The sequence below is a fragment of the Anas acuta genome, chromosome 5 (assembly GCF_963932015.1).
Source record: "Anas acuta chromosome 5, bAnaAcu1.1, whole genome shotgun sequence".
NCBI lineage: Eukaryota > Metazoa > Chordata > Aves > Anseriformes > Anatidae > Anas > Anas acuta.
The window spans coordinates 40,437,680-40,465,227 of NC_088983.1; the positions used below are offsets into that span (position 1 = coordinate 40,437,680).

General features: G+C 38.4%; 1 protein-coding gene across 12 annotated transcripts in view; it reads left to right on the forward strand.

Annotated features, from left to right (window-relative positions):
• MEIS2 (Meis homeobox 2) overlaps positions 1–27,548 on the forward strand; it is a 171,319-nt gene that overhangs the window by 40,473 nt on the left and 103,298 nt on the right. For 7 of the 12 annotated variants that reach the window (XM_068684331.1, XM_068684340.1, XM_068684339.1 and 4 more), the window contains exon 8: positions 12,005–12,150. In XM_068684331.1, the coding sequence (XP_068540432.1) occupies positions 12,005–12,150 (146 nt within the window). Of the gene's footprint in view, positions 1–1,716; positions 1,819–12,004; positions 12,151–27,548 lie in introns of all 12 variants that reach the window. The other 5 variants (XM_068684328.1, XM_068684338.1, XM_068684332.1 and 2 more) reach the window with 1 other exon arrangement.

Consider the following 27,548-nt stretch of genomic DNA (forward strand, 5'->3'; position numbering starts at 1 on the left):
AGCCCTCTCATTGTCATTATTTCAAAGAGTTTTTTTTTTTGGGGGGGGGGGGGGGGGGGGAGAGAAGGAGACTGTGTGAAGTTTACTGTAGTACATAACTCCTTTAAACTCTGTAGTTTCCAGCTTGGTACCACTAATCAACAGAGAAACTGTTTTTGTGAACAGTCTTGCAGTAAAGAGTCAGAGATGACCATGCCTATGGTGATTCCTAACTGGTGTCAGAACATGACAATTCCTTGTTCTGGGTCAGTGGTGAATACCTCACTCAAATGGTGCAAAGTCAGCCAGTTCTTAATTTTTTATCTCCTCAAGAGTGCATTCAGTGACTTTATCACTGAGAAGAATGACTCCCCTGCCTAGTGTGATCAAGATCTGGAAATGTGCTGCCTCAGCACATTTAGCCTAGACTGCTGCTTGATTGGTGGGGCTTAGATTTGATCTTATGGCATATGTGTCAGTTCTCTAATGGGCTGAGTGAACAGCCTGTCCAGAGCGAAACTCAGCTTTACCCATCTGAACCTGAATCTGGAAGAGAAGTCTTGTAATTTGCCATGGTTTTTGTTTGGGGATCCCTTCATACAGTCAATCCTATCTCCTCAGATGGAGAGTGTGGTGAGGGCAGTTCTCTGGAGCCCAGCCTGTTAGGTTCTTCCCCTAAATTCAGGAGCACAGGCCAGTCTAGGAAGACTTTGTAGGCACTGCATATTTGTCTCTGGCAACAGTTTCTGCTGCAGTGAAAGACCTGAAACAAAATTTTAGGCTTACAAACAGAAAAGCAAGGCATCAGCTCTCAGAGTGGGGGTCTGTGCTTTTTTAATTTTGTGCCGTGAAGTTCTACACAAATGATGTTATAACAAGACAGCATCCTGTGGTTCTGATGTTTTTCTGCTTTATTTTGTAAATCTGTTTCTTGGAAATTTTTGTCAAAAGCTTTTCACTGTGTTTCTACAAAATTTTGTTCCTCTGTCTCTTCTTTTGATAACTTAAAACAGGTCCAAACCGTCCCATGGGACAGGCTGGGTATGGAGAGAGTAGAAGACCATGGCCTTCCCTTCTTGTTACTTTGCTTTTTTTGTCATAACATCATGAAACAACCAAGTAAAACTCTAAGACAGGAGAAAATACGTTGCTTGTAAGCCTTTCTGATATCATAAAGATTGATTTTTATTTTATTTTTTTTCTGCCAGCCAGTTGAAATCTTCACATGTCTATGTGCTTCCTTTTCAGTTTGAGGCATTTGGGTATTCTCAGCTTTATCTTTGCTCATGGCTGAAGCCAGATTCAAAGAAACTAGCAGGGACTGAGTAGGTGCTTGGCTCTTAAATGCTTGCTCTTATTATCTGTAAATGTCTACTGATTTCAAAAGACAGAGTGTTTCAGACCATTCCATTAACCACTTTTAAGCATCCAGTACATACTGCAGATGAGACACCCCTGACTTACCCTTTACCTACCAGGCTTCTTGCAGGACAAGAACCCTGAAACAAATGTTCATCAAAAGTATATGTGGGCAGATCCAAAGTATGCAATTGTCAGCTGGGACATTATTCATCAGCTTCAGTGAGCACTGAATCAAGCCTCTGTTGTTAATACCAAATAGCATGTTTCCAAATACCTAACAAGAATTCTACATGTAAAGTATGGGGTTTAGCCTAAACCTAAGAAAGCAGACTGTCAGTGTTCCAACGTAACCCTTCACATTCTGGCATTTTCCAGACTGCCAGCCAAATGAACACTTTAGGAGGAGGTGCATATATATGTCCCAGGCACCCAGCGGGTTTATCCACCCTACTGTGCATAGGTGTTGGAGCTCTCATGGTATGTAAGATTTGCCAAGTTTGGAGTTGTTTTGTACTTTTTTTTTTTTTTGACTATGCATTCCCAGCAAGCATCTCTTTTTTTTTTTTTTTGCTGCTGTTCAGGTGTTTGCGAATGCATATCAAGACAGTACTCTTTATTTGTATTTTATGTAACATACACATTTGTGTACGTTTTGTCACCTGGAAAAGCTTTTATGGTTCATTTTGACACTTTCTATCAAAACCTTTTTTTTTTTTTTTTTTAATTCAGCCATCCTTCATTTGTTGTTATAAATCCTCCAATAGACTAATGTGTATTTTGGACTTGTGGCCTAACTAATATCCTTACTAATATCTAAAGCTTTTAAATTAGTATCTCTCAGGAGTAAATGTCTGTTACATATTTCTAATTCCCCCCCCCCCCTTTTTTTTAATGAAGAATTGATATGAATGTACACTTGCATGTAATATTTCAGCTGGCACATTTTTAGTAGCTAAATAAACCTGAAAAGGGAGGTTTTAAATGTGAACAGTACACAGACACTTACTGTATCTGTGGACATCAGTTTAAGTGATGTCTCCTAAACAAGCTGTTGTGTTCAACTGCATATTGTCTAAGGGGAACAACAAGACACTAAAATACATCACAGTTTGTAACTGTGTAACAGCTGTATGGAAAATTGAGATGTTCTGAATGCTATATTTTTTTTTTAATTAGGAAATTTTTATTCCTAAGGAAACTACATTAAAGGTTTAATGAAGAAAAACAGTACAGGATGTTAGCAATCATCTACTTTTAAGTTTTCCACATTGTGTTATGGTTAAATATAAACAACAACTGCAAAATGTTAAAGGTTAAATATTGATAAGATAATATTGAACTTAATTAGTTAACTTCAACTGCAGGTAGAATTTTAATTGAGTTTAGCTATTTTGACCACATTTGATATTAGTATAATGACAAAAATAACAGGGTAACAAATAACAGGATAGCAAATAATAAACAGTACTTAAAATCAAGTGTAGCTTTTTAATTTATTTTTACTTTGGTACAGTTGATAAAGAAAACTAAAATCATTATCCCAGTTACTCCAGCAGGGATAGAGGAAAAAAGAGAAATGGTCTCTTAAAGATGCGCTTTAGGCAGGAAAAAAAAAAAAAAAGTCTCCTGATTTCTTTAATGACTTGTTATTGTTGCCTCAGCTGTAACCAGAGTCTGCAGCTAGTATTCTTAACAGAATTACTGTGAGAATGCTAAAAATATTTCTCTAAAAATATATAGAAAAACGTTTGGAAAAGAACGGCATTTAGACTGCACCACAAGGACATTTTTTGTGACAGTGTTTAGTATGATGAAAAAATTAAACAGAATAACAGCTATTTACATTCACGCTGCAAAGTAATTACTGAAGCAGACAAAATACTTAAACCTAATTTAATAATGCTTTCCTTCAGCCTAGGTGCCAAATCTGTGTGTAAATTCCACAACTTGTGCTGGGAGGTGGGGGAGGAAGTGAAGTTAAAACAACATAGGAACAAGTGCATTGAACACTTTCTCTTTTGTGAGGTACAAAGTGAGTTTCACTTTTAAAGAGAAGAGCATCATAAATCAGCACAAACCACAAGTTTTAATGAGTACGTCTCTTCTGGAAGTGTGCAGTGCTTGCAATTCTGTTTAAATAAGACAAGGATCTGGTCTTGCACTCCTTACTCAGGCAAAACTGCCACTGACATTAATGATAATTTTGCTTGAACAGAACAAAGTGCTTGATGGCAGTTACACCAGCATGAGGGATGTGAGATTGGGATAAACATGCAAAGTACAACTTCAAATGGCAACGTCTTTGACTTCTCAAGCTAGCATTTCCTCCAACTACAAGGATCTTAAATCTAACATTTTCTGGTTCAGAGATTAACATTTAGCATTCTGGGAAAGACTTTCTGGACTTCAGTAACCTGATCAGTATGGTCTCCTTTTGGTCTCTGCTTCTTTCTGGTTCTTTGTATTGCAGGGCAGATGATAGTATCTGGCACATTCCTTGGATGACTTGAAGATAGCAGCCCTCTGTGTTTGGGGCTGAAAGATTGTGAACTCTGTGTTAGCAGAAATACCACACAGGGGAGGTGAATAGAACATTAAAAAAGCTTTAGCTTTTAGGTACTGCAGTGCAAGCAGAGTTGAATTTGAGAGCTGGGACTTAAGTGGACATTTGTCCCTGCTTTCCTCCTTAATAAAATCTGAGTGTTAACTGTGGATAAGGGCATTTGAGAGATCACTAAAAATGAATCATTGAGTGCCCAGAAGAGCTTTATTATGATATACTATGGAGAACTTCAGAATATACCATGTACTTTTTATGTGCATATCGGATGCACGTGTGAGTTACTATTACAAAGGAAATTTTGTCCTTTGCCGCAGAAGCAAAATAATTCACTGAATTAAAACAGCAAAATAAGACTCATCAAAAAATGGATCTGCTTGGTCCTTCCTGGCCCTGTGTTCCCATCTATTTTTCTTTTGCCCTGTGAAAGGCTACTGAGCAAAAAACACAAGATCCAACCAGCAACATTTGTTGTGCTGTGTTGTGTATATGTGTATAATCTCCTTTGGAAAACCCCGACACAAATACTGAAACTGGAAAAAATCTCAGTGCAAAAATCCTGGCTGGCCAAACAGAGTAAACAAAATAAAGAAATTTATAAGATCCCCAGACTGTCATCAGCTTCCAGGACTGAGTCCGTGTAGGTAGATTCATGCAAAGTAGGTCTAAAGCTCATGCTTATCTGTGAAGTGAAACACTTCACAGATACACTTCTCTTACCTTGGTTTGTTTGGCCCAGTGGCAATTAGACTGCAGGAGTTAGTCGGTTCCTGAAGTTCCACATGGATGTTGCCACTGCCCAGTTAACCAGTGTGAAAATAGTGTGGAAAATAAATTATTAAACTATACAGTTATTACTAACTTGCCAGCTCCAGAGAAACAAATGCAGCCGCATTTACATATGTGTCCATCTGTCTGTTTTTACACTTTATGTCTTCAGCCAGTGGGTGAAATTGTTTTAATCCAAGCTGCAGTCTGATTTTTTTTTTTAAGATTTTTTTTTTCTTCTGATATTGTGTGTATGTTTTTCATAGATGGACATGCATATTCCTGACAGTAACTAGTTCTTAATTGTCCTTCAAAGTAACCTAATCTATCTGTCTGTGATAGTTTTAACTAAGCAGCAGAGTTCTCCATGGATAATTTTCGTTAGTTAGCAGATTGTTACCATCTCAATGTTGCTGAAATCCCTAATCTCAGGTCAGCGTGAAGCTGCAGTGGTTACAATCCTGTTGCCTGATGCAGTGTGAATGGAAGTGCTTTCTGTCAGAAACATGTGGTCTCTTCAGTGGAGAGCCTGCGTAAATCCTGTGTAAATAGAGGGAGGCTAACAAAGGATGAGCCCCTGCAGCTCAGAGCATTTGGAGCCATTTGGAGGCTGAATTTGCTAAATGCTGCTTATACCGCCTGAAAAGTTGAAGAGAAAGGAGCATAAAATCCCTTCTTTTTTCTCTTTCTGCTCCTACCCTGGGGGGAGGGTGTTAAGGGCCAGGGAAGCCTGAGGTAAGCCTATGAAGACTGTTTTTTCAGTGCTCTTTTGAGTGTGAAAAAGGTGGCATGGGTCACTGTCCCCTCTTTAATGTCGGAAAACCCACACAGTTAGTAAATGTTGCATGTAAACTAAAGCATTTCATCCCTTCTCCTGCACTCCACGGTACTGGGCCATGAACTAGTCACTTGAAAATCGCAGAAAAATTTCACTTCAACATGTCCGGACAGTTTAGCACAGCAGGAACGTAAGAGAGATCAGTAATTAGCAGGTTGCTTTGCTGTTCCCCTTGTCTGCATTGGAACACTTTTTTCACCTGATGTGAAAAAATGTTGAATTGCAATGCACAAACCACGAACCTGCTGGCTATATAAAAGAGCTTAAAGTTTAAACCAGTGTTTGTTAGTTTTCTCTGTAAAAAAAAGTTAGAACTGTATGTTGGCTTTTGAATATAATCAGTGAGAATTCTCAATTCACTTCACAGATAAGCATGAGCTTTAGACATAGACCACTAAGGGCACAAAAAAAAAAAAAAAAAAAAAAGCCTTTCTTTTTTTTTTTTCCTTTTTTTTGACAGAAAAATAATAAAAGGGGAAATGTGAAAGATTACTGTTCTGCAAATAATTTCTAATGATTCAAGTCACCAATTTTACAACATCTATGGATATAAAAATAACGTATCTGGAATGTCATTCCTACCCTCAAGTAAATAATACAATATTTGTAAATGCCTTTTTGAAAATGAGATAAATTAGTGAATATAGTAAAGTGCCTATTCAGACACAGAACATTTTTTTATTCTCTCTCTTGTCCTAGATACACATTAGACACCAGATACTGTGTAACTCTTTAAGCTTTTCACACATATTGCCAGATGGTAATAGAGACTTGCTCCTGACTGACAAACTATGCTAAAATATGGTTAGACCAAGCAGAATAGCTTTGTAGGCAATGTCTAATGGTGTCTTAAGTTCTCTTTGTTTCTTTCCTATTTGAATTTATAATAGTTATTAATACCCGGATTGTGCAAAATGTGTATATGAAGATCTTTACATTCTTAGCTCAAAGGTTTTGTATGGTTTTGTTTTCTGGAAAGCACAAGACCTTCCAAAAGAACAGCAGAGAGAGGCCCTTTATCTCCTGCCAGATGCTAGAAGGTCTAAAGAATAACATCTGTAGTTGGAGAGGTGGTGGTGCTGTATAAATGAAGTCTCCCTGTTCCTTCTAGTGCAGCAACATCCAGCCTTTGTTCCTCTCCAAGATGTTCCCTGAATCCTTCATATGACAGAGCACCATCAGACATGTGTCTGGTATCTCAGACACACAAAAGGGAAGGGATCGCAGAGGCTGACTGCAGCAGTTTACCTGAGGACATCCCATTACACAATGGGACAAGTGGTAGTTGAGCATGCAGGTCAAACCCAGATGTCTCTGTCAAGACTAAACAGCTCCTGATGGCTTTGTTCCACCTGCAGTCAATCCCTTCAGTAACCAGCACTGCTCTACTGGCAGAGCACTATTGATGATGGCACAGCTCTAAGCTTAAATGTCCACTTAAACTTTGTGTTTTTTAAAGGCCTAGGTTTGTCATTTGTAATCTTACCTAACTCAGTTTCCCCTGGCAGTAAGATGCAGTTGATAAGTGCTGCTTCTGGGATATGAGACTAAGTCAACTTCCATGAACAGTGATCATTCGGGTGAGGAGGGGGGAAAAATACTAATAAAAAATAAAAAATAATGACAAAAATACCACAACCAACACTTCATTCAAAGAACTGTGATGTGCTGAATCTGTAAGTCTAAGTGATGATTTTAACAGGATGGAATGGAGATAAGGAATTGTCCTGAAGGGTCTTTGATTCTGGAACTGACCTCTCTCTTGTTAGCCCTCCCTACAGCACAGACTGTCACATCCTCAAAACATATTCAAACAGTTCTCTATTTCTAGCTTTTTGGCAGTGGTAATTAATTGAATTTTTAAGACTTTTCTCTCGTGGTGGTGTTGATCTTAGTAATAATCTAAACATTCTTGTTAACAATGTTTTACAGTGCTTATGTCTTCAGATGGACACATTAGAGGTACAAACAAATAATTGCAAATTGTCCATGTGTGCAGTCTCTTCTGTGTTTTGCATTTATTATACCTACATATTCTATTCCATTAAAATACTGGACCAAAAGACTACAGCATAGCTTTCTTAAAGTGAGCACAGTGCACTGCAGCTTTCCTTTTCAGAATCCTTTAATGTGACTTTCATATTGCTTTTGCTATTTTTAGTAAAATGGTGAAGTGTCTTCTCCTACGTTGCCCCCGATTAGATATCCCTTCTCTTCTCTCTTGCCCTTTAGCATGACAAACAATAAAGCTATAAGGGAGCTCTGATGATGAAGAAACTTAAACAATAAGTCCTGAAATGTATTTGTCTGGAAATCACTTTTCTTACTGCTCTGATTGTTACGATGGTAATGTAAACTATTTCTGGAGTTTGAATCTGGGTTGTTACCAGGCTTCTGTGCTTTGGCATGACTGGGATATTCTTTCCAAGTATCATTTTTGATTAGATTGGGAATCTGTTGTCTATTCTGTTCACAAATGATGAAAAGACTAGATGAGCAGCTTCCAAGCAGCACTAGCTTCATGTCTTTCTGGGCCTTACTCTGTGAGGAACACAAACAAGGACTAAGACTGAGATAATACTGAGAGACTGGAGGACTGTCAAAAAGGAATTCATTGATACATGACTGGACATGCCTTCTGTGGGACTGGACTCTGTGTCCCTAAGAGTTCTTAACTGTGTGAACACTGGACTCAGCAAGCTAGTCGGCCGAAGGAAGTCAGTTTGTAGCAAGCTGAGTTTGAAATTACAGTGCAATGGAAACGCTGCTCTGACTACTTACACAGTATGTTTTAAATAAGTGGTAGTCTGCTTTGCTTTCAAAGCAAAATAATCTTGTGGGAAGAAACACTCAGCATGCTAAAAGTGTCTGCACACAGAACTAGCATAGAACTTCCTGATGTGTAAATAAGACCTCCATCTCCAGCCTCCTCCACAAGCACTTGGCCTTGAAGAGAAGGTCTGTAAGAAACCCTGTGTAGGTGCTTTGCAAAGCGTCTTGTATACTCTCTTCGTCTTTCATAGGGGTTATTGAGACTGTTATACAGCACTGATAGGATCTTAAATAGGTTGGGATACACCTCAGTCTACTGACTCAAATCCATGTAGTCATTGACACATCTACAAAGAGAGTGCCGCTTAAAAATTCTCCACTCTTCTAGAGCAGTGGTTTTGCAGTCACTTGTAATCTTTGCACAAGAATAAATGAGGGAACAGTGTCTAAAGCAGGAGAAAGTCACCCTCCGTGTTTTTTTGCTGCATTGTGAAAGAGAAAGCCAGTGGGCCAAACTCTAGACTTTATTTCCCGACTGTAAAATTGGGTTAACTATGCTCATATAATTGCTATTTCCATACAAGTTAGGACTTGACTGTGCTCTTCTTACAAGATACTCTCCAAATCAAGATGTGAACAGTTCACAAATCCAGAACCACTTGTAATGATGTTTTAAATGATTTAAATTTGGATTCATTCATGCAGCAATTAAAACATGCTTAATCCGATCTGCAGTGGAGTGACTTTCATGTCTGTTAATTTTATTTCACTTTTGATATTTTTTTTTCTTCATTTAAAGTAACTCATGTTTTGTTTGGATAAGGCAAACTAGAATCAGGCCCTCCTTATCCAAGAAGTAAATAATTGCATCTTGAAAACATCAGTTAAGGGCTACTTGTATGCTATCTTGGAACTAGAAGCAGTATCCACTAATGTCAACGGTTGTAGGGTTATTAAAGATATGACAATACAGCTTAACAGGATTGGGCCTGTAGTTCACCAGGACCAACAAATTTTGCAGTGTATATTCATCTTCTGCGTTAATTTGGAGTTCCAATATTTGAATTTCCTTTCATGAGGTTGTAGAGCAGATTAAGGAAGTGCTGTCTCTTACCATTTTAACCGCTGATTAAGCTGGGAAGGTAATGGAAGCTTTAGGTGAACTTTCATCTCCTGGGCTGCTATTAGCTTTTTAAACCAGGATATTAACAACTCTCCAAAAGGTCTAAATACTGATTTAACATGTAGGTGACTCCTGCTGAGGATACTCACAAAGCAGAGAGCATGTATATAAGGAGAAACAGGAATTTGTCTGTATATAGAGCAAACCAGTGCTTTTAGCATGAGAAAGGATGGTGCAGAAAGGAAGTTTTATAGCTGCATGCATTCTATGCATACACACACAGCTTTTACATACAGAGACAAAGATATCTTTATCCACACGACAGATAGACAAACAGACTGACTGACTTCAAACTTGCACTTTCAGTGTGGATTTTTTCCCCCCATCTCCGGGTACTGCTTTTCAAAATTGCCTGAGGCTACAGTACAGCACCTCAGATCCCCAAGGCCCATTGCCTGGCTCCTAATAGCCACTCTCCATCTGTGTCACATGAACAGCTGATGAGATAGCTCCAGTGTCTGTATTTTGGAGAGCATATCCACCCAGGTTAAAATGCTGGGGTTGCCAAGGAGCAGTCAGAAGCCATTAGTGTTTGTGAGAATTTGCCTTGCAGCAGTTCCTTGGCATAGTGGAAAGTAAGTGTGTGTGTGTGTGTGTGTGCGTGCGTGCGTGTGTGTGCATACGCGTGTGTGTGTGTGTGCTAGTGTGTGATAGAGAGGAGTGGGGTGGAATGGGGAGGGGGGGAACGGGAAGGAGCGCTTTCTAAATAACCAACATCTTACAAAAATGAGCAGTTGGTTACAATATATAGGGCTTCCATAATCTCTTTGATTGGTTTGCTGTGATCTGACTCTCCTTTTTCTGTCATTAATGGAAACAAACAGAAAAGAAAAGAAGCATGAGAAAGAGCAGTGACTTCGGGGTCCTGCTCTGGTGTTTGGGCAGATGGAAAGGAGCTGCTCTGCCTTGGGGCAGGGTGGTTGTAATGAAGTGGCCTGTCAGTCTGTAAATAGTGAGGGTCATCTCTTCCATGTGATGGAGGGTATCACATTGCAGTGAAAATGGAAATGTCAATAAAATTAATCTGCCAGCTCTTTGCTGTGGCTTTTTCTGTCTCTCTGGTCTGAGCGGGTTGGTTTTTCAGAGGTGAGGTAGTGGAAGAAGGGTGATCTGGCACAGGAGGGAAGATGGAGCTGAAATGCAGGTTTTGAAGCAAACGGGCTTTATGTAGCTGCAACGTATTTTGCTTAGTAGCACTATGGAGCTAGATGAGGATATAGGAATTAGCTTGTGAATCTATAGCATTCCTCAGGAAGCTATGGAGCGTCTAGCTCAGGCTACATTGAGCACAGAGTTTATTGTTTTAGGCTTTCTTGGACAAGGTTTTTACTTAGCATGGGATTTATGGCATTTACTGCTAATGAATGTCTATTCTTAAATTACAAAAACCACCGTCTCAGCACAATTCCCAGATGTCCTTCCAGGACCTCAGCTTCTTAAACACCAGCAGGGAGCATAAACTCTCCACTTCTCTGTTTTCCTCTTTCGTGTGGCTCCGGGCTAATGATGTGTAAGGAAAACACAGCAATCTATAAAGTCTCAGTGCTGTCCCAGTATTCTTCATTTATTTTGCATTTGATTATGCCACAAGTCGGATCTTGTTTCTTTCCTTTTTTTAAAGTTATTAGTTCAAATATTAATGTAGGAATATGGCATATATTGCTGCTCTTGATTGATGCCTTCCCAAAAACAGGAAGACGTGCTCGTATGAATTTTAAGAAAGTAGGGGTCCTGCAATGCCTTGCCAGAAGAGTTTTTCAGATACATAATTTAGATGCCCTCCAGGCAGGCTTTCAAGGCATTTTTGCTGGAGGGCAAGAAAAAATAACTATGACTGTTAAAAGTAAATGATTTTTGCTAATGCACAATTAATGCCAGGGAAAAGCACAGAAGAGAAAGATGTTGATGGAAAGTTCTGATTAAGTGAGAGCTCTACCTTGATGTGCATCTTTTTTTTTTTAATGATAATAATCACTGATGCAGAGATGTAGAAGTTTTCATGTCATGCAAATGCCGTATGCAGGGTCATACTAGGTGTATGTGTGTGTGCGTGCGTATATATGTGTGTTAGGGGTGATACTGCTGGGGAGGGGCTCATCTGACAGTGTGTTATGTGCACTGAACAGTGACACAGTTACTGCCACCTCTGCAGAAGGCCTCAGATATATAGACTACAGAACATTTAACTTGATTACTTATAGTACGTATTCAGAATGGTTATAGGGATGCATTTACAGTGAATGTTTTTTTTGTGGCAGGTTTTCCCACATTGAATCCTATAACTGACAAAGAGCTATTGCACTATGTCAAGCACACGATTATAATTGAATTAATGATATATGCATGTGTGAGACAAAATTAGTATTTGGAGAGACATGGTTTCTAAGTTTTGCATATTTGTATCAACATTCATATATAATGAGAAACTGTATGTTCTGATCTATCAGAACAAAATAAAACTGTATTAGTATCTTGGTAATTAATGATACGTTCTGGGTTCTATATGTTGTTTATTTTTCTCTTGTTTTTCTCTTTGTTATAGGGGACGGTTTAGACAACAGTGTAGCCTCACCTGGTACAGGGGATGACGATGACCCAGACAAGGACAAAAAGCGACAGAAGAAAAGAGGCATTTTCCCCAAAGTAGCAACAAATATCATGAGAGCGTGGCTTTTCCAACATCTCACAGTAAGTGGTGCCCAAAAACAAAATAGATTTCTATTCATGTGCCTAATGATGTTTATTCATTATTATTAGAAATCAATTGTCCCCGTAATTTTTGGACCATTATTAGGGCTCAATTAGCTTTTTTTTTTTTTTCCTAGATTTTTTTTTTCTTGGCTCTTGGAATCATGACAAATCTGAAAGAAACATGTATTTGTGTATATATAAATATACATACATACCTAGAGAGAGAGAAATAAAGAGAGTACAAAGTCTTATCGCTGAACAACACCTACATATAAAGTAACTATTTTTTGCTTTGAACTATTTAAGGGAGTTACAAAGGGGGAGTTACAAATGGGGTTTAGCATATACAAAGCTCTGCTTTCTGGGTTGTTTATTGTTGCCCTCTGTTTACATGACTTTCATACATGTTTGTGGCAGAGAGAAGCCCTATCTGTGTGTTCTAACATACTGTGGGATGTTAGGGAAGTCAAAGCAGCAGCTTGCAAACTTGTTGTATGTTGTTTTTGTGAGGAATATAGAAGGCTTACAGTTTCCCTAATTCTCCAGTTGTGTAACAGAAAGGAATAAACACTTTTTTGATTTCTCTCCAAGTACATCATGGTAAATACTGTCCATACTCACATCTGGGGGAGAGAGATTAAATCGTGAAAAGCTATACTTTCAATGGGCTATTTCTATGCTCCTGCTTGCAATTGTTGGTGAGATGTGTTGGTGTTCTGTTGATTATTATAGCTTCACTTAGAAATCAAAATACAGTTCTATAGAAAACCTGGTAGCACTCTTGGTAGTTTACTTTGTGTAGGAAATAATGAAAACTGGTAAAATTATTAATTGATTTTCCTTTTTCTCTCATGGTAAAATTGTTTCTCACTTCATAAGGCTCAAAATGCTAACAGTTATTAACTACCACTTCTCCTTTCAAAGTTTTATAAATTTCCCCAGTAGCTGATGTTGGTTACAGTGTAACGATCTTGGGACAAGGTATCCTTTTTATTTATGATAGGGACTATTGAACTGCTCCGCTAGCAGCACAGCTAAAGGGGGGAGCAATAGATCCACATTTCTAAACCATCATTTTGATGTAAGGACATTAGTAGCAAACTAAGGTGCATTGATCTGGCCTGTGGGGTCAGGATTAGCTGGAATAGCCAGTGTCTCTGCTGGAGTAGTGGTTATTCCTGCCTCCCAGCTATGGCCATTTCAAAGGTCAGGTGCCCTGTACCCACTTGGCTCAGAGGAATTAGACAGAACATGAGTCTCTGGGCTGATTACTTAACCAAAGACAAAATAATGAGTCCTAAGCAAATACTGACTAATTGAAAGGGCTGTAAATCCATTACATATTGGTCAGGGATAATCAGGAGTATTTAATCACTTTTATCTATTCAGGAGCACTGAAGCTGCAACAGCAAAGCCCTGAACCTTGCCATGTGCTTATTATTCTCATCATTATCAAAATTACTTCACAGCTGTTCTTTGCTACATCACCTCAGCTGGAGATTTACTAACCTGTAAAATGTTTTTAATTTGGAAGTCGAGGGAGTGTGAGTGGAGGGTTTTTCATTTAGCTGTAGGGTATCTGTAGAGGAGTAGTTACAGGGAGACAGCAAAAGCATGGCCACAAATAAACCAGCTTCTTTTGCACGTTTCTGTGTTAACTCCATTTCCTCTTACAAAATTTGTGAAAACATGTTTTTTCTCCCTGCCTTCCTTTCTTGCATCCTCCTTGAAAACATTCAACACACGCTTATTAAAGTCAACAAACTCTCATTTTTCTTGAGGAAGGTTCTCTTGGCTTTTTGAAATCCTTTTTCCTTGTTTCTGTCCTCTCTCTCCTGACCCTCTGCATTCCACATGAATTGAGGAAACTTGCCATCACTGGTGAGGATGACCTCACAAAAATCAAATTAAATGAACACAAAAAAGCCCCAACCCTTTTACCATCCAAGCTTTAATGAGTTTGCAGGTGTTGAAAGATTTACTGTGTTGTAATTCTCAGACCTGCAAACTGATAATGGAGACCCCTGACCAGCGCAATGTAAATTCAGAAAGATTCTTGCCATAAACACATGCAGAGAAGGAAGAGAACTCCTTTCTTTTAAAGATCTTGCACTTTTTCTCAAATTAGCTTGTCCATTCAAAGTGCAGCTCTAGCTGAGCCAGAACAGGGGAATCTGTGATGTACAATTTTATTGTTTCAAGTAAATATCTTTACAATGGTGGTCCATGATTCAGTGTACATTCCTTCATTACTACTCTAACCTTATTTCAAATTGGTTTGTTCCTTCTTTGTTCTGTATGACCTGTTCTTGTATTACAATAATCCCTCGATGTACCCTTTTTCTTTCTCTCTCTCTCTCTTTTTTCTTTTTTTTTTCTTCCTTTTTTTAAAGAAACTAATTGAATTATCTCATTATTTTAGTTTGTTAAGCAAATGTATTTTACATCTCAGGATGTGTTCTTAAAGAAGGAGCTGCTTAGGCTTTGCCCCCTGAATGGGCCATTGGTACATTTTGACATTCATGCATTCATTAAGGAGAAGAACATAAAAGAACTCTGGTTGTATTTTTTTTCAAACACCCAACCAGCATGGAGCAACTTTTCCATAAGCCACAGGGGTCTCTCTACATATGTTCTCAACTGCAAGCCATTGTCACCTATTCTGAATACCTCAAAAGGACAAATAAAATACTAAAGGCCAACTGTAGCAATTGTTAGCTGTTAGTCTCAATATGACAAAAATCATTAACCTCTGGTTTCCCTGGAAGGAGAAGCAGTGGCAGTCTGTCTCTTAGGGTGTGGATTTAACTCGAAATTCCTTTAGACTGTCAAATTCAAAAAAATCAGTTTAGTCTGATTGTATTTACTTATGATTTTAAATAAAATGCTATTTTTCCTTTATTCCGTCAGTTTGCAAACTCTTAAGGTAACTGATTTTAAAAATTGATTTGCCTAAGTGGCTTTTTGAAGAGACAGGCACTTGAACTCTTATGTAGAACAAATGTATCTGACAGGCTGTGTCTTTCAAAACAACTTATATCTCCAATCACAACTTCTATTTTGCAGTAACTTTAATTACACTTGAAATAGGATACACACGCATGTTTTTGTTGTTGGGAATCAAACGCAAGGAGTAAGAGCTTCTGTCAGGTTCTTGTTCACGTATTGAGCTCTGTCTTATATTTGGAATTACAACAGTACCGGAAGATGAAAGATCTGAGGTTGAATTGGTTGGAAATGTGTATGCTTTTTCTGGATAATATCCAGTGTTTAAGAAAGTAGAGGAAATCCTAGTCTGGTAGTATAAGCTTTTCAATAGTACATAAAGATTACGACATCAGAAAGGTAAACCTGACATTAAGGCTGTTTTTATTTGAGTTCAAAGGTGGTTAAAGAAAAGAAACAGCAAGAAATCTGACCCAAGCCAAGAGTTTATTCATAGCTTTGGAAGACTCCTTTTCCTCTATGCTAAGGACTCCTTAGTACACTCAATTAGCCTCTTAGACATCTCTGCTTCCCTCCCTCAAGTGCTCCCCTATTTGCCCTGCAAAGAACATATTTGATCATGAAGTGAAAACAGGAAGTGTTCAAATGTATAGACACCTCCAGCTTACACCAATGTTGAGATTAGGATTTCTTACCAGAAGCTTTGCAGAGCTTGCCCCCCTCCTCCCATGCCCTTTTAATGGATAGAGGACCTTTAAAATGTATGTACATAATCAGAAAAGAACAAAGTTATAAAGGAAGCAATTATACCATTCTTTGGACATGTACCTCTGGTAGTTCATCCTTCTCTGCAGCATAGTGTATCAAGAACTACACTTTTGCTATATTCAACAGTTTTCCCCTTCTCGTACAGTACTGGTTAAACAGAGATGCATTTTTTTTTTTGACACTTACCTGGGGAGATGCTATTTGTTAATATTTTATTTTGTTTGTTTCTATATGAAGAGGTATATTGTAACTAAAAGTACCAGGAATACCAATGGTAGCATATAAAATATAAACATTTTATATGACACTTTCAGAATCGCAACTAATGGTGTTGGGATAACAACCCTGAACTCAGTGGCGTTGGGCTGCTTTTTTTTGTTGTTTGTTTGTTTGTTTGTTTTGATAGCTGAAGTTCTGTCTCTAACATTTATCAGTCATTTCAGCCTGATCTCAACAATTTCCTGGCTAAAAATTCTTGCCTTTTACAGTTTCTTGTATAGTAGATTTTGTTTTAACCTGTCTTAGGGTCACACTAGAATAAGTTCTGTTGGAACATGTTAAAATGAATCAATCACAGCTTTTGTATTTACCTGATTTTCATTTATTTTTTTTTTTTTTAACTTACAGTATTCTAGTGGCCAGACAGAATAATATCAATAGTCTTACTGAAACAGATTTTTTTCTATATTTGTGTGGGTGTATCTGAGAATATAATGTATCTCTATCATATTTTAATGAATGGCTTACCAAGCCTTTTATACAGGCAGCTGCTTTATGTATTCATTAAAGTTGATTGTAGAGACAAATATCTTCAGCCAAACCCAATCCTGCCATTTTGGAGCAAACTTACAAAACAGCTGAAACCATTCCACCTTCATAAATATCTCCTCCATATCCTGATTTTAGGAATAATACTTAAGGGAGGGTTAGGAATATAGCTTCCTATCGCATACTTCCTATTGCAAAAGCATTCTGATGAACTGTAGTGCTTGTGTGGGGCCAAAGAGTAACTTGCTGTATGCTCCCAGGGTACACTGAGGAGAGAGACGATGTCTTCTGGTAGTCCCGCAAAACTACCTGTATATGGGTTCACATGGCTGCTGTTTCCATTTTAGTGTGTTATGTAGTCAGGGAGTTGGAGGAGATGAGGTGCAATGTTACTCCGGGTTTGTTTTTTAGGTAGGGCTGTCTGTGTGCTGAGTTTACAGCCAGGTGAGAAGTTTTCTACTGGTTTGGGACAGACCTCTCATGCTGTACTAATGAGAAACTTATTGCCCAGGTCTGCAAAATATTAATGCGCCCATTTTTCAGCTAGGTAAATTTTGTGAGGGGATGTTAAATGATTTCCTCTAAGTCCTTTGGAAAAATCATGCTGAACTCCTATGACCAGTTGTAATATAGTCCTCAAGACCATGGAACTGAGGATCTTTACACCCAAAGTTGTGCTGGTGGCTCACCATCAGAGCTGGCTTAGTGGAGTAAAGTTGGCAGCTGCTGCTGGTATGTGCTGTTATTGCTGGTGGTAGCACAGTACTGCCTCATGTCACTGGCATCCCATCCTGTCCCGTCTGCATGCAGTACAGCTTCACCAGGAATGCTCTGGAGAGTCAGAATAGAATGAAAATGGATTTTTTTTTTCTCAAACTTCTACTTCTGCTCACAGTCCGAAAGGCGTAATCCTCTGACAATTTGTAGTCCTATGAAATCAGCCCCAAAGCTTCAAATTTAGTAACAGCCCGAACACTCATATACCTTTTAAAGGCTATAATCTTTAAAGAAAAGGGCTGAGATAGGGTGGGGGTGGGGCTTTGTTTGTTTTAAAAATGGAATCTGAGATTAGATCTGACATTTCTACATCCACCCCCTACAGAAAAGGGAACCCAGGGTCATGGGGTGTGTGGGCCTCAAAAGCTAGCTTTGTCTCTGAGTGGTTAATCTAATCATTGTTACATAGACATCTGTTATTTCTTCTGAAAAATTGATGCTTTTGTGACACAATGATCCATCTATTTAGTACAACGGCCTGAGTAATTAAATTAAAAAAAGAATATTTTTGCTGGAGCATGTATTATAAAACTGCCATACCTCCCTGTACCAGCAAAAAGGCTGGAGAAAGAAGGGAGAGGGAGGTGGGGAGAGGGAGCACTTTAAGCCCAGCATTGTTTTCTGCTCGCTTGAGGAAAACATCTGTGAATTGTTTGAACTGAACCTTACCAGGGACTGTCTGAATCTGTGTCATCTCTGTTTAATTTCAGGAAATGATGTCACAGTGCATTAAATAACAATGCTATGTGATTTATTTTTACTTGTATATGCTGTCCTAAGCATTTCTGTTACATGGCAGTGTTTTCAATTAACTGCAAGCTTTCAGTTTAAAAAATATATTCGATAATGCTTTTTTGGGCATGGGTATTGTGAGGTTGGGCGTTTTAGGGGGTCACCAAGGTTCAGGGCTGTCTGAGGGCTCCAGGCCCATTTGTCATGTGCTTATTTGTAGTTGGGACTGGATGTCAGCACTCTCGTCACCCATGGCAACCTCCAGGACCGTTGGTTTGTTACAAAGCGTGTCTGTGGAGGAAAAACTAAATATTCCCAACCTATCCGTCAAAAGACCTACTAGATAGTTATAGCGAGGCCTGCATACTGTAGCTTCTGCCTTTATCAAACTTTCTGCACTCCCCCTTCTTCTGTAAAAGAATAGAGGACATAAGTCAATTCTGTCTGCCATCTGTCGCCTTTTTAGCTGTTCCTCAAATTAAAGAGACAGTCCGAAATTTAAATAATCTGATAGAAGCATAGAAAGCCCGCCTGTAAATTATTGTGTTTCCATTTCATTTTTAACTCTTCATTTTATTTTGAAGGGAGATCTTTATTGTGCTTCTTTGGAGATCAAAATATGTTGCGTGTTTCTGCTTCAAAAATAGCATTCTGAGAAATATTGGATTTGCAGTGTCACAGAGTTGTTATCTAATAAGATTCCAAGTTATATATAGGGTGAAATTCACACACACACAGAGACAGAGCAAACAATCCATGCACTGCAAATCCTTCAAAGGCACCTCCCTTCTGGCCTTTCTCCCCTTCTCTCCCCAGTCCTTAGTAGGCTGAGGGCTGCAGGGAAGTCCTGCCATGCTGCTTCAGTATGAGCCGGGCTCCTCAGCCTTCCCAGCAGCCCATTTCCAGGCCTGCTACAATCATGTTTCACACTCCCCTGCCTGATGCTAGCTAGTTCTGCTTCACCTCCTTCTTTCCGTTTTTCCCTGCCCTGCCTGGTTTTGCCTCCTCCTCCCCCTCAGCAAGCAGCAGCGGTGTGACAGGACAGAGGGAGGAGGGAGCCACAGTGACACTGGTGTGGCATGTGAGGTCACCCGCTGCCAGACCATCAGATAACGCAGCTAGATGGGAGGAACAAACGTTACTTTGCGATGTAATATTTTACCTGCTATTTCCAAGCAGGGAATTGCTGAGAATTGAGTGTAACTAAAAACATGTGTGTGATTTTATTGAGGGCTTGATTAAAAAGCCTCCACCGAGTGAACAAAACGTAGTCTAGCAAAAGATAGGATCAGCCACTGTTGTTTTCTGGTTATTATTGTCAGGTTACAAAGCTTTGTGGAGTCAGTACAGGATTTAAGTGAAACAAAGAGAAGAAAGAATATGAAAGTCCAAGTAATGAATCCACAAAAGTAACTGAAACAAGAAAGCAGTGACAAGAGCTCATTTATATAGAACTGAGACTTTGAGGCTCACAAGGTAAAAGGGCATCTAGCTAAAGCATACACATATATAAATAGTGTTTAAACACTCCAAGAATATTTTGCTAATAAATGCTGTGCACTGCAGTCTTTGGAAATCAAGATCATAGCCAACAATAGGTGAGAAGTCTTCTGAATATTTGTCTCAAAGTTCCACTACTTAAAAGAGTTGTCATCAGAAAATTCATGGTTCCTAAATTTCTCTGTAGTGTGTGTACATGCATATATGTATATTAAAAATATATTTTAGGGGAAAAGTGATTGCTGTTGTTTGTGTAAAGTGATACTGCCTTTTAGTTTTGCCTCAGGACATGTTTACTCAAGACCTTCCTCTCAAGATCTATGAGCAGAGTAATTGGTTTTAAAGTTTTCTGTAAAATTAGAATTCTACTGTAAAAAGAAGTATGTTTCTGCCAACACTTCCAAACTGGTAAGGAATAGAGATGTCAATTCTCATTGTTGCCTAATGAAAAGAGTAGTTTATGGCAGGCAACATTACTTTTGGTGCTGGGGAGTTTACACTGAGTTAGAATACTTAGAAAACTGTGCATTACATGTTTGAGAGTTGATTGGCAGCAATTGTTTGTAGGATCCAAAGCAATCATTGGCATCTTTAAAGATTTATTATTGTCTTTAAGCATAATGGCAATACAGTTTTCATGCTTTTACATTTGCTATTTTTATTTTTAACTGTTAGCCCCAAATCTGCCAGAACTAATTTCAGTTGTTTTCTCTAATAGTGGATGATAGGTTGTCAACTCACTGTATAATGCCATTAAGTTTTTGTTTTGCTTTGTTTTTTAATCTTGGTTTTACCTTTTTATGATAGCATTTCAAAACACGTACTTTATTTGTAGCGGTTTGTGGACTACTTATGTCCATAAAATGTTTAACATCTCATGACATACCATTACAATCTCAGCACAATGGATCAGAGTAGCTAAGTCAAAATCTGCAAATATTTTAGTTTATTTAAAAAAAATAAAATAAAAATCTGTGTATATTAATTTGCTTAATGTTGTAGAAGTGTGGCTGTCATCTAGATCCAGCTTTTATTTGGTCTGATGTATATCTCAAAGTGGAAGCTTTATATTATAGTATAACATGGATTTACTGTGGATGTAGTATATGACTAAACTAAATAGTAATGGGAAAGATCCTGTTCCCATTTGTAGTGTACACTAAGTATATAAAAGGAGTAGCTTTTTTGTAAGATGATGGTCTAGTCTAGACTACTTTGGGGCTTGTTACACCAGTTAAAGAAAAAGAAAAAAAAGAGAGAAAATGTAATCTGTATTGTTAGTTGAAGTTCTGTGAACGTACATGGATTTTTATAAAAGCAGTTCTCTTTCTTCCCAGGTAAGGTCAAAATAAAGGTTAAATTTTTCTGTGTACAAATATTTGCAGATAATTCACAGATAGTCCCTAACAGTGTGTACCTTTCAATCCTGTTTCCATTAATTCCAGCACAACTCTGATCCCTTTGAAAAAGCTGCATAACATAGACATGAAACAGTGAAGTTGTAACGGGTGACAAACAGACAAATAAACACAATTTTGTGCCTTCTTAAGTGTTAAATATTATAGCCATTTTATCCCCCAGTTATACTTAACAAGTCTTTCAAGGATCTCCTATTTTATGATAGAAAGACACCTCTCCTGAGCACTCAGTGCTCAGTTATTTGTAACATTCTGTCTTGTAGCTGAACTTTCACTGCTGTTCCCAGCATTCTTTAGCGTAAGCCAGCTCAGCCAAGTGTGGGGAAATTTCTGTCTTGTTTCTAGCTGTGACCATAGCAAGACACCATGCCTCAGTTTCCTTGTGTAAACAACACAGCATAATGATGGAGACTGCTTTTCAGAGTGCTTTTGATACTTACAGATGAAAAACTCCGCATGAAACCTACATCTTATACCTAGCATCAGCTGAATTACAGAGGCCTGCATTTCTGTTATGGTTTTATCATGCTGCTGAACTAGTGTGATAGTCATTCAATACTTGTACAAATACTCAAACTTCGGTAGACTTTAAAAGTTTGGGATAAATTTCCCTTTACAAGGGAGCATTTAATATAAAGTTAAGAGTGCTATATTCTTCCTGGTCTACACTGAAGATGACAGCATATGATTGCTGCAAGCTACTCTTACTCAAGTGGCTCAGGCTTGGGTTATTTTTGTTTATCAGGTTCTTTCCTTGCTGGTGACCTGAAGTGGTGATTATTGCATGCAAATGGTATCAAATATCTTTCCCAGCAAGTAGCAAGAGAAAGAACCTCGAACATAAACTGCTGGCCCAGGGGCAAGAGTCAGAATAAAGGGAGTACAACGGTATTAACAAATGCATCTTTGTTCTTCAAGTCACTACTGGATATTCCCCTCTTCAACAGCCCAGGGAATTTCCTGAAGTGAAATAGGATTTTGGCAGCTTTCCAGACAGTCCTGATCTGCTGCTACCTCTTTCCATTCACCCAGGTGCTTCCCCCTTGTGCATCCCTCTTGTGCTTGAATGATGAAATGGGAAGCAGGAGGGTGACCTAGGGGACAGAAAGGGACTGCAAAGTCCTGATTCACATTAGGAAGCTCCCCACCTAACATGTGGGGAGCACACACAGACAGCTGACTGCTGTTTTGATAGTCCACAAATGGACTGTTCAGGGATATAGGATGTGAATAGTGAGACAGGTCCTGATACGTGTGATAACAATGGGAATAAGGAGCATTATGTGGTCAGCAAAGTGACATGTATATTTGGGGCAGTCAGCAAAGGATTGATGTATAGGAATGCATAGGAATCCTAAACTGCAAGGAAGGTTGGTTAATCTGAAGGATCATTTCAAAATATGAATATTGTTTAAAGGGTGCTTTACTTTTAGCTAGAAAGAGTATTCTTTTTCAGATATAAATTATGAAATTCAATTGAAATGTATGTAAAAACAGGTAAATGTTGTGAACAACAAAAAGGGAAGAGCAATCATTTAATGTAATTCTCCCTTCCCCCCTCCTTTGCTGTTTTGGTAGACTATTTCAAGAGTTATGCTACTTGGTATGTCTCTTTTCAATGCTGTTTCTTCCAGTTCCACATGGACATTTTACTGCATGAGCTAACATCTCTTAGGAAAGAGAGGTGTTTCCTGAGGTGGTATGAACATCTCTGTGAGTGGTGGGATGAGCTGCAGAGTTTTAGGACAATTCTAAAAAGCACACATTGTTCCCCATCCTATGCCTACTTACATCTCAATTTTCAACAGCCTACTTTGTATGCGTGCATTGTATGGTGGCCATTAAATGCCAAGCAAACACTTCTCGGACCAGAAAAATCCTGCTACGTAGTGCATATCTGTCCTAGGCGCTTGCAGACAATTCACTGCTATAATTAATCTTAGCTGTCCTGGCTCTGTGAAACCTGAACTTTTATCCTACAATGCTCTTAGACGCAAACAAACTTCAAAGAAAAAAAGCCCTTCCCTCTTTTTTTTTTTTTTTTTTCTTCAAACCCTGTCCATTTAGAGAGCAATGCTTGTAAAGGAGATTAAACCCCATATGAGCACATGCGAAATAGCATGTCCAGCAAGAAAATAAAATTTCTACAAACAAGATGGTGGTGCTTTGCCAGCATTGGTACGAATAAACATAACTCTAAAACTGATAAACAATCCCAAGTTTGGCTTCTGGGATCTGAACCCTACTCAAAGCCCTAGCTGAAAATGCATGATAGTGTACTCTCCAACTTGATAATGCTGTAACATGCTCTGCTGCCTCCTGAACAAGTGCTGCGGCAAACTTCTTGCTGAGGCTGAAAACTCTTTCAAACAAAGCCTCAGGGCTCATGAGCTTTCCACTCAGTGCCCTGTAGGCTTACTCTGTGGAGAGGTATCTAGCCTAAAAGAGGCCAAATATCACACAACTGAGCTGGTGGGAAATTCAAACTGTTCTAAGCAAAGAAGTCAATAGAGCTGCTGTAGTGAAAGGTAATGTTCAGAGTGAGATCACTGTGTTATGATCTCATGCTGAACATCAGGACTGTTTTTTTCTTGATGATTATGAAACTAGCCTGAGGCCAGTCTGGTGAGAATCTAAGAAAGATATAGAAGGATGTTTGGAGAGCCTGGACTATCAGGGCCCTTATTCCCTCAAAAGTGTAGCAGAGACTGAGAGAAGATGAGAGAAATATGAGCTGTATTGTTATTTTCAGTGCTCTCCGCATCCATCCCAAAATAATAGATCTAGACATAGACACAAAATGTGCATACTGAGTCGGTGAATAAGCAAAGACTGTGAAAAGAAAGGAAAAGAAATTACTTAGGGGGAACAGAGTGCCTTGCAGAAATGATTGAATTCAGCAACCCCCCAAAAAAGTTGTTGAGATTGTAGAATAATCTGTGGAAGTGCCTTTGCTTAGCACTTTTAAAACTAGACTCCAAACAGCATTTGAAGAACTACTGCTGTGAAACATCTTGTGTTCCTAGGGTTACACTAAAGCAGTGTTGCCTGAAGCATTTCTCATATTTCTGTTTTCTTATTAATGTTTAAAAATTGAAAAATATCTTGAAATTAGAACTTTTTTTTTTTTAGAAGGAAAACCGCTTAGAAGGAAAACTCCCCAATTTTGGCTTCCTTCAATTTATTTATTTATTTATTTATTTATTTATTTATTTATTTTTAAATGACACTTCATTTAGCTGTCAGTAGAGAATATTATAAAATTAACTGACAGAGTCAAATGGAAAATGTGTTTGGGACCCAAAATGAAAGATTAAGCTTATTCCTATTAAGCTTATTTATTTATTTAATTACCATTCCTTCAGGCCAAAGCCTGAATAAATAGCTGGGAGTCAGAGTAGGCACTGAAGATCAGTGAGTTTGGGCTCTGTCAGACCAGCAAAGGAAGCAAGTTTGAGTTGAGGACTTTATGTTAGAAACACCTTCTTTTCAGATACTTGGGGAGAGAGACTGTTTCATGATATGGATGCTGCTCTCCATTCACAGTTTGTGAGGTTTCACTGATGGTCACAAATATATGGGGAAGGTACAGGTCTGAAATCAACTCTTACCAACCTTAGTGGTCAGAAATTTTTCTGAAGTCTGCTCCAATACTAGCTCTATGAAAAAGGAAACCCAAATACCAAAGGTTGTTTGCGTATTCAAAATCCACATGGATTTTGAGGGCATGGATCCAATGCAAATTTCATGCAAAATAAGGCTGATTATGGATTTACACAGAAATTCCAATGCCAAAACAGGTGAAACATGGCCTTTTCACTTGTTTTTCATTTAGAGATTATATGGCAATTTGACTCCAAGATTCAAAGCAAAGCTTGGGCCCTCAGAGAGGCAGAATGACCCCAAGAAAATATTGACTGAATTTCACACACAGCTTTACTCAAAAATATCAGAAGGAAAGAGATTATATTTTAAATTTAAAATGAAATTTTGCTTTTGAATACTACTTCATAATAACCTATCAATGGAGTTCCACTTTTGTCTCAATGACTTCTAGATCAAATGAGCTTGTTTTGCACATTAAAATATAGCCTTTTTTTTTTTTGGCTCAACATAGCCTAGTGAGTCAGGCCTGTTTGGAGCATTTTTTTAAAAGGAGTGTTCGGGCAAAGATCTCTTTTTCTCTCTCTTAATTATTCTTCCTAGGAATGGGCTTCTATATCCATTTTAAGGATGCCATTGGCACATAGTGTCTTTTGTAGGATTTTGATGCACAGTTCAGAAGTTACCTGCACAAGAAAAGAGAGAATTAGCTTTCTCTGGCTACATGTTGAAATACTCCTAGCTGCAAAGACAGTGAGTCCTGACCTTTGCTCTCATCTGAACAGGGAGTATTCTGGCATTGAGCTGAGTTTTCCTACTGCTCTTCAGAACTGTAAATAATGTTAGTACACCCTGAATTCACTGCATGCAGCACTTTACATTACTATTGTGTATCTTAAAATAAACAACATTGCAAGCTGTTTATTTTGGTGTTACTATGTATGCATTTTTTAAACAGTGGTTACTTAAACAAATGTCTCTGTTCCCACAGCACTTAAAAGCTGCTGTTTGCTCATTGTGGTTTTTGGGTTTTGTCACTTTTGTTTTGATTATTTCTGAAAATCACACTTGAGGATACAGAAGACAGGAGTAAGTTGTACTTGATCCAAACAAATGCTTCATGTCACAGCTTTTTCTTTATGCCAGCTTTTTCTATGTTCCTAGCAGAAATAATAATTTTGGTTTAGATCAAACTTAAAGATCACCAGTATTCCAGACTGGATCAAACTGTCCTCAAATGCATTTCACAGGCCATGCAATTGATATCTAAAATTGACCCTGAGACAGCAAAATTTATTTAATAACATTAGTATGGATTATTTATTTATGGGTCAGCAAAATAGAAGGTATAGGGAATTGAAATGTAGGAAAGTAAGTGTTTTCACATCTCTTTTCCCATTCTCTAGTCAATCTTCATTCATCCATCCTAGAGTTGTCCAGTGCCAGCATCAAGTATGCAAAATTTTGCAGTTGGAAATACTGATGGATAGAAAATCCATTATGAAAGACATCCACTTTGAACAATATCCCCATTATTTTGTGGCCCTTTATCTACCCAGGGAACCCAAGGATACTTGTTGATCTGTAGAAGCTCTGCTAGACGGCTGTTTGCTCTACTTTGTTTTTTCACCTTTAGCAGTGTGCTTCCAATAGTGTCTCTGCTTTTTACAATGCCATGTACACTATTCACTGGTCTTGGTGTAAATTTGAGAAAAAGGATCGGAAGTAAACTCGTTATTACTCCCTCTACTCACCCTCTCCAACTTGTAAAGTGACTGTGGTACTGTGTGACTAGGATAGTTGTTCTATAGATGTTCTGTTTTTTTTTTTTTTTTTTTTTTTTTTTTTTTTTTTTCTGGGGAACAAAAATACTTATCTGAGTCTGTGGAATGATATTATGTCTGCTTGAAGGGACTCAAAAGTCAGAGGCTCTCTTTGAGTGAGTGTTGCTGCATTATAAAGAACACTGAGGATTGCATAGTGAGGCCACTATCACATATTTCTCAGTGTGCAGTTGTAATTGGTTGAGACGTGTGTGTTTTTGAAGAAGGATTGTCATTTTACCACCTTCTGTCACTCAGAAATAAAAGTGTGTGGCTGTGTGGCTGTTCAGTCATGAAAGTGCTGGGTTTTTTCCTTTTTGGGAAAGGTTTATCAACAGCATTCCAACAAGCCTGGGAGTCAACAATAAGTCATATTAGGCATTAGTTAGTCACTGGCCAGCTCCTGCATCAGAGAGCCATAAGCAGAAGTGCTTTGCTTCCTCATGCTTGGACACAGCTGAAAACTGAGCCTGGATTATTCATTTGTAGAACTTGTAAAAGCTGGCTGTCTTTTTACAACAAAAAGTAATCTCTTCACTCAACTGCTAATTGCCCCATGATTTTAATCAAGCAAGATGCTTAGATAAGGAAAATTAATATTTGAGAAAAATTGTGAGTGCAGTTCTTTTCCAACTTGTGTTGACTATAAACCAGTTTGTCCTCCTTAATTATGGTCTTCAAAGATAAACAGGTTGAAGGGAGTGCTACAGACTTTGGCACAAATACAGCATATTTCAGTGCTTTGTTGTGCAAGTTCTGTGTTTTTGAGAAAGAAATAAAAAGTTGCGTGTAATTTTTAATATAGTTAAGATAAATTATTTTTTATTTATAGCTGAGCAAGTGTTGATGTTCAGTACTGTGTATACACTCCTTTACCTCTGGGCTTCAGTATAACCCCAGCTCTCTTAGCAGAGCTAACTGTGACCATTACGGGTGAAAGGAGCATTAGGTGAAGACAATTGGCCAACGACAGAGCCCTTGGACTATGTCATCCTAACTCCTGAGGGAAGATGATATAACATACAAATGTTTCCCAGCCTTCCCATTCACTCCTAACATT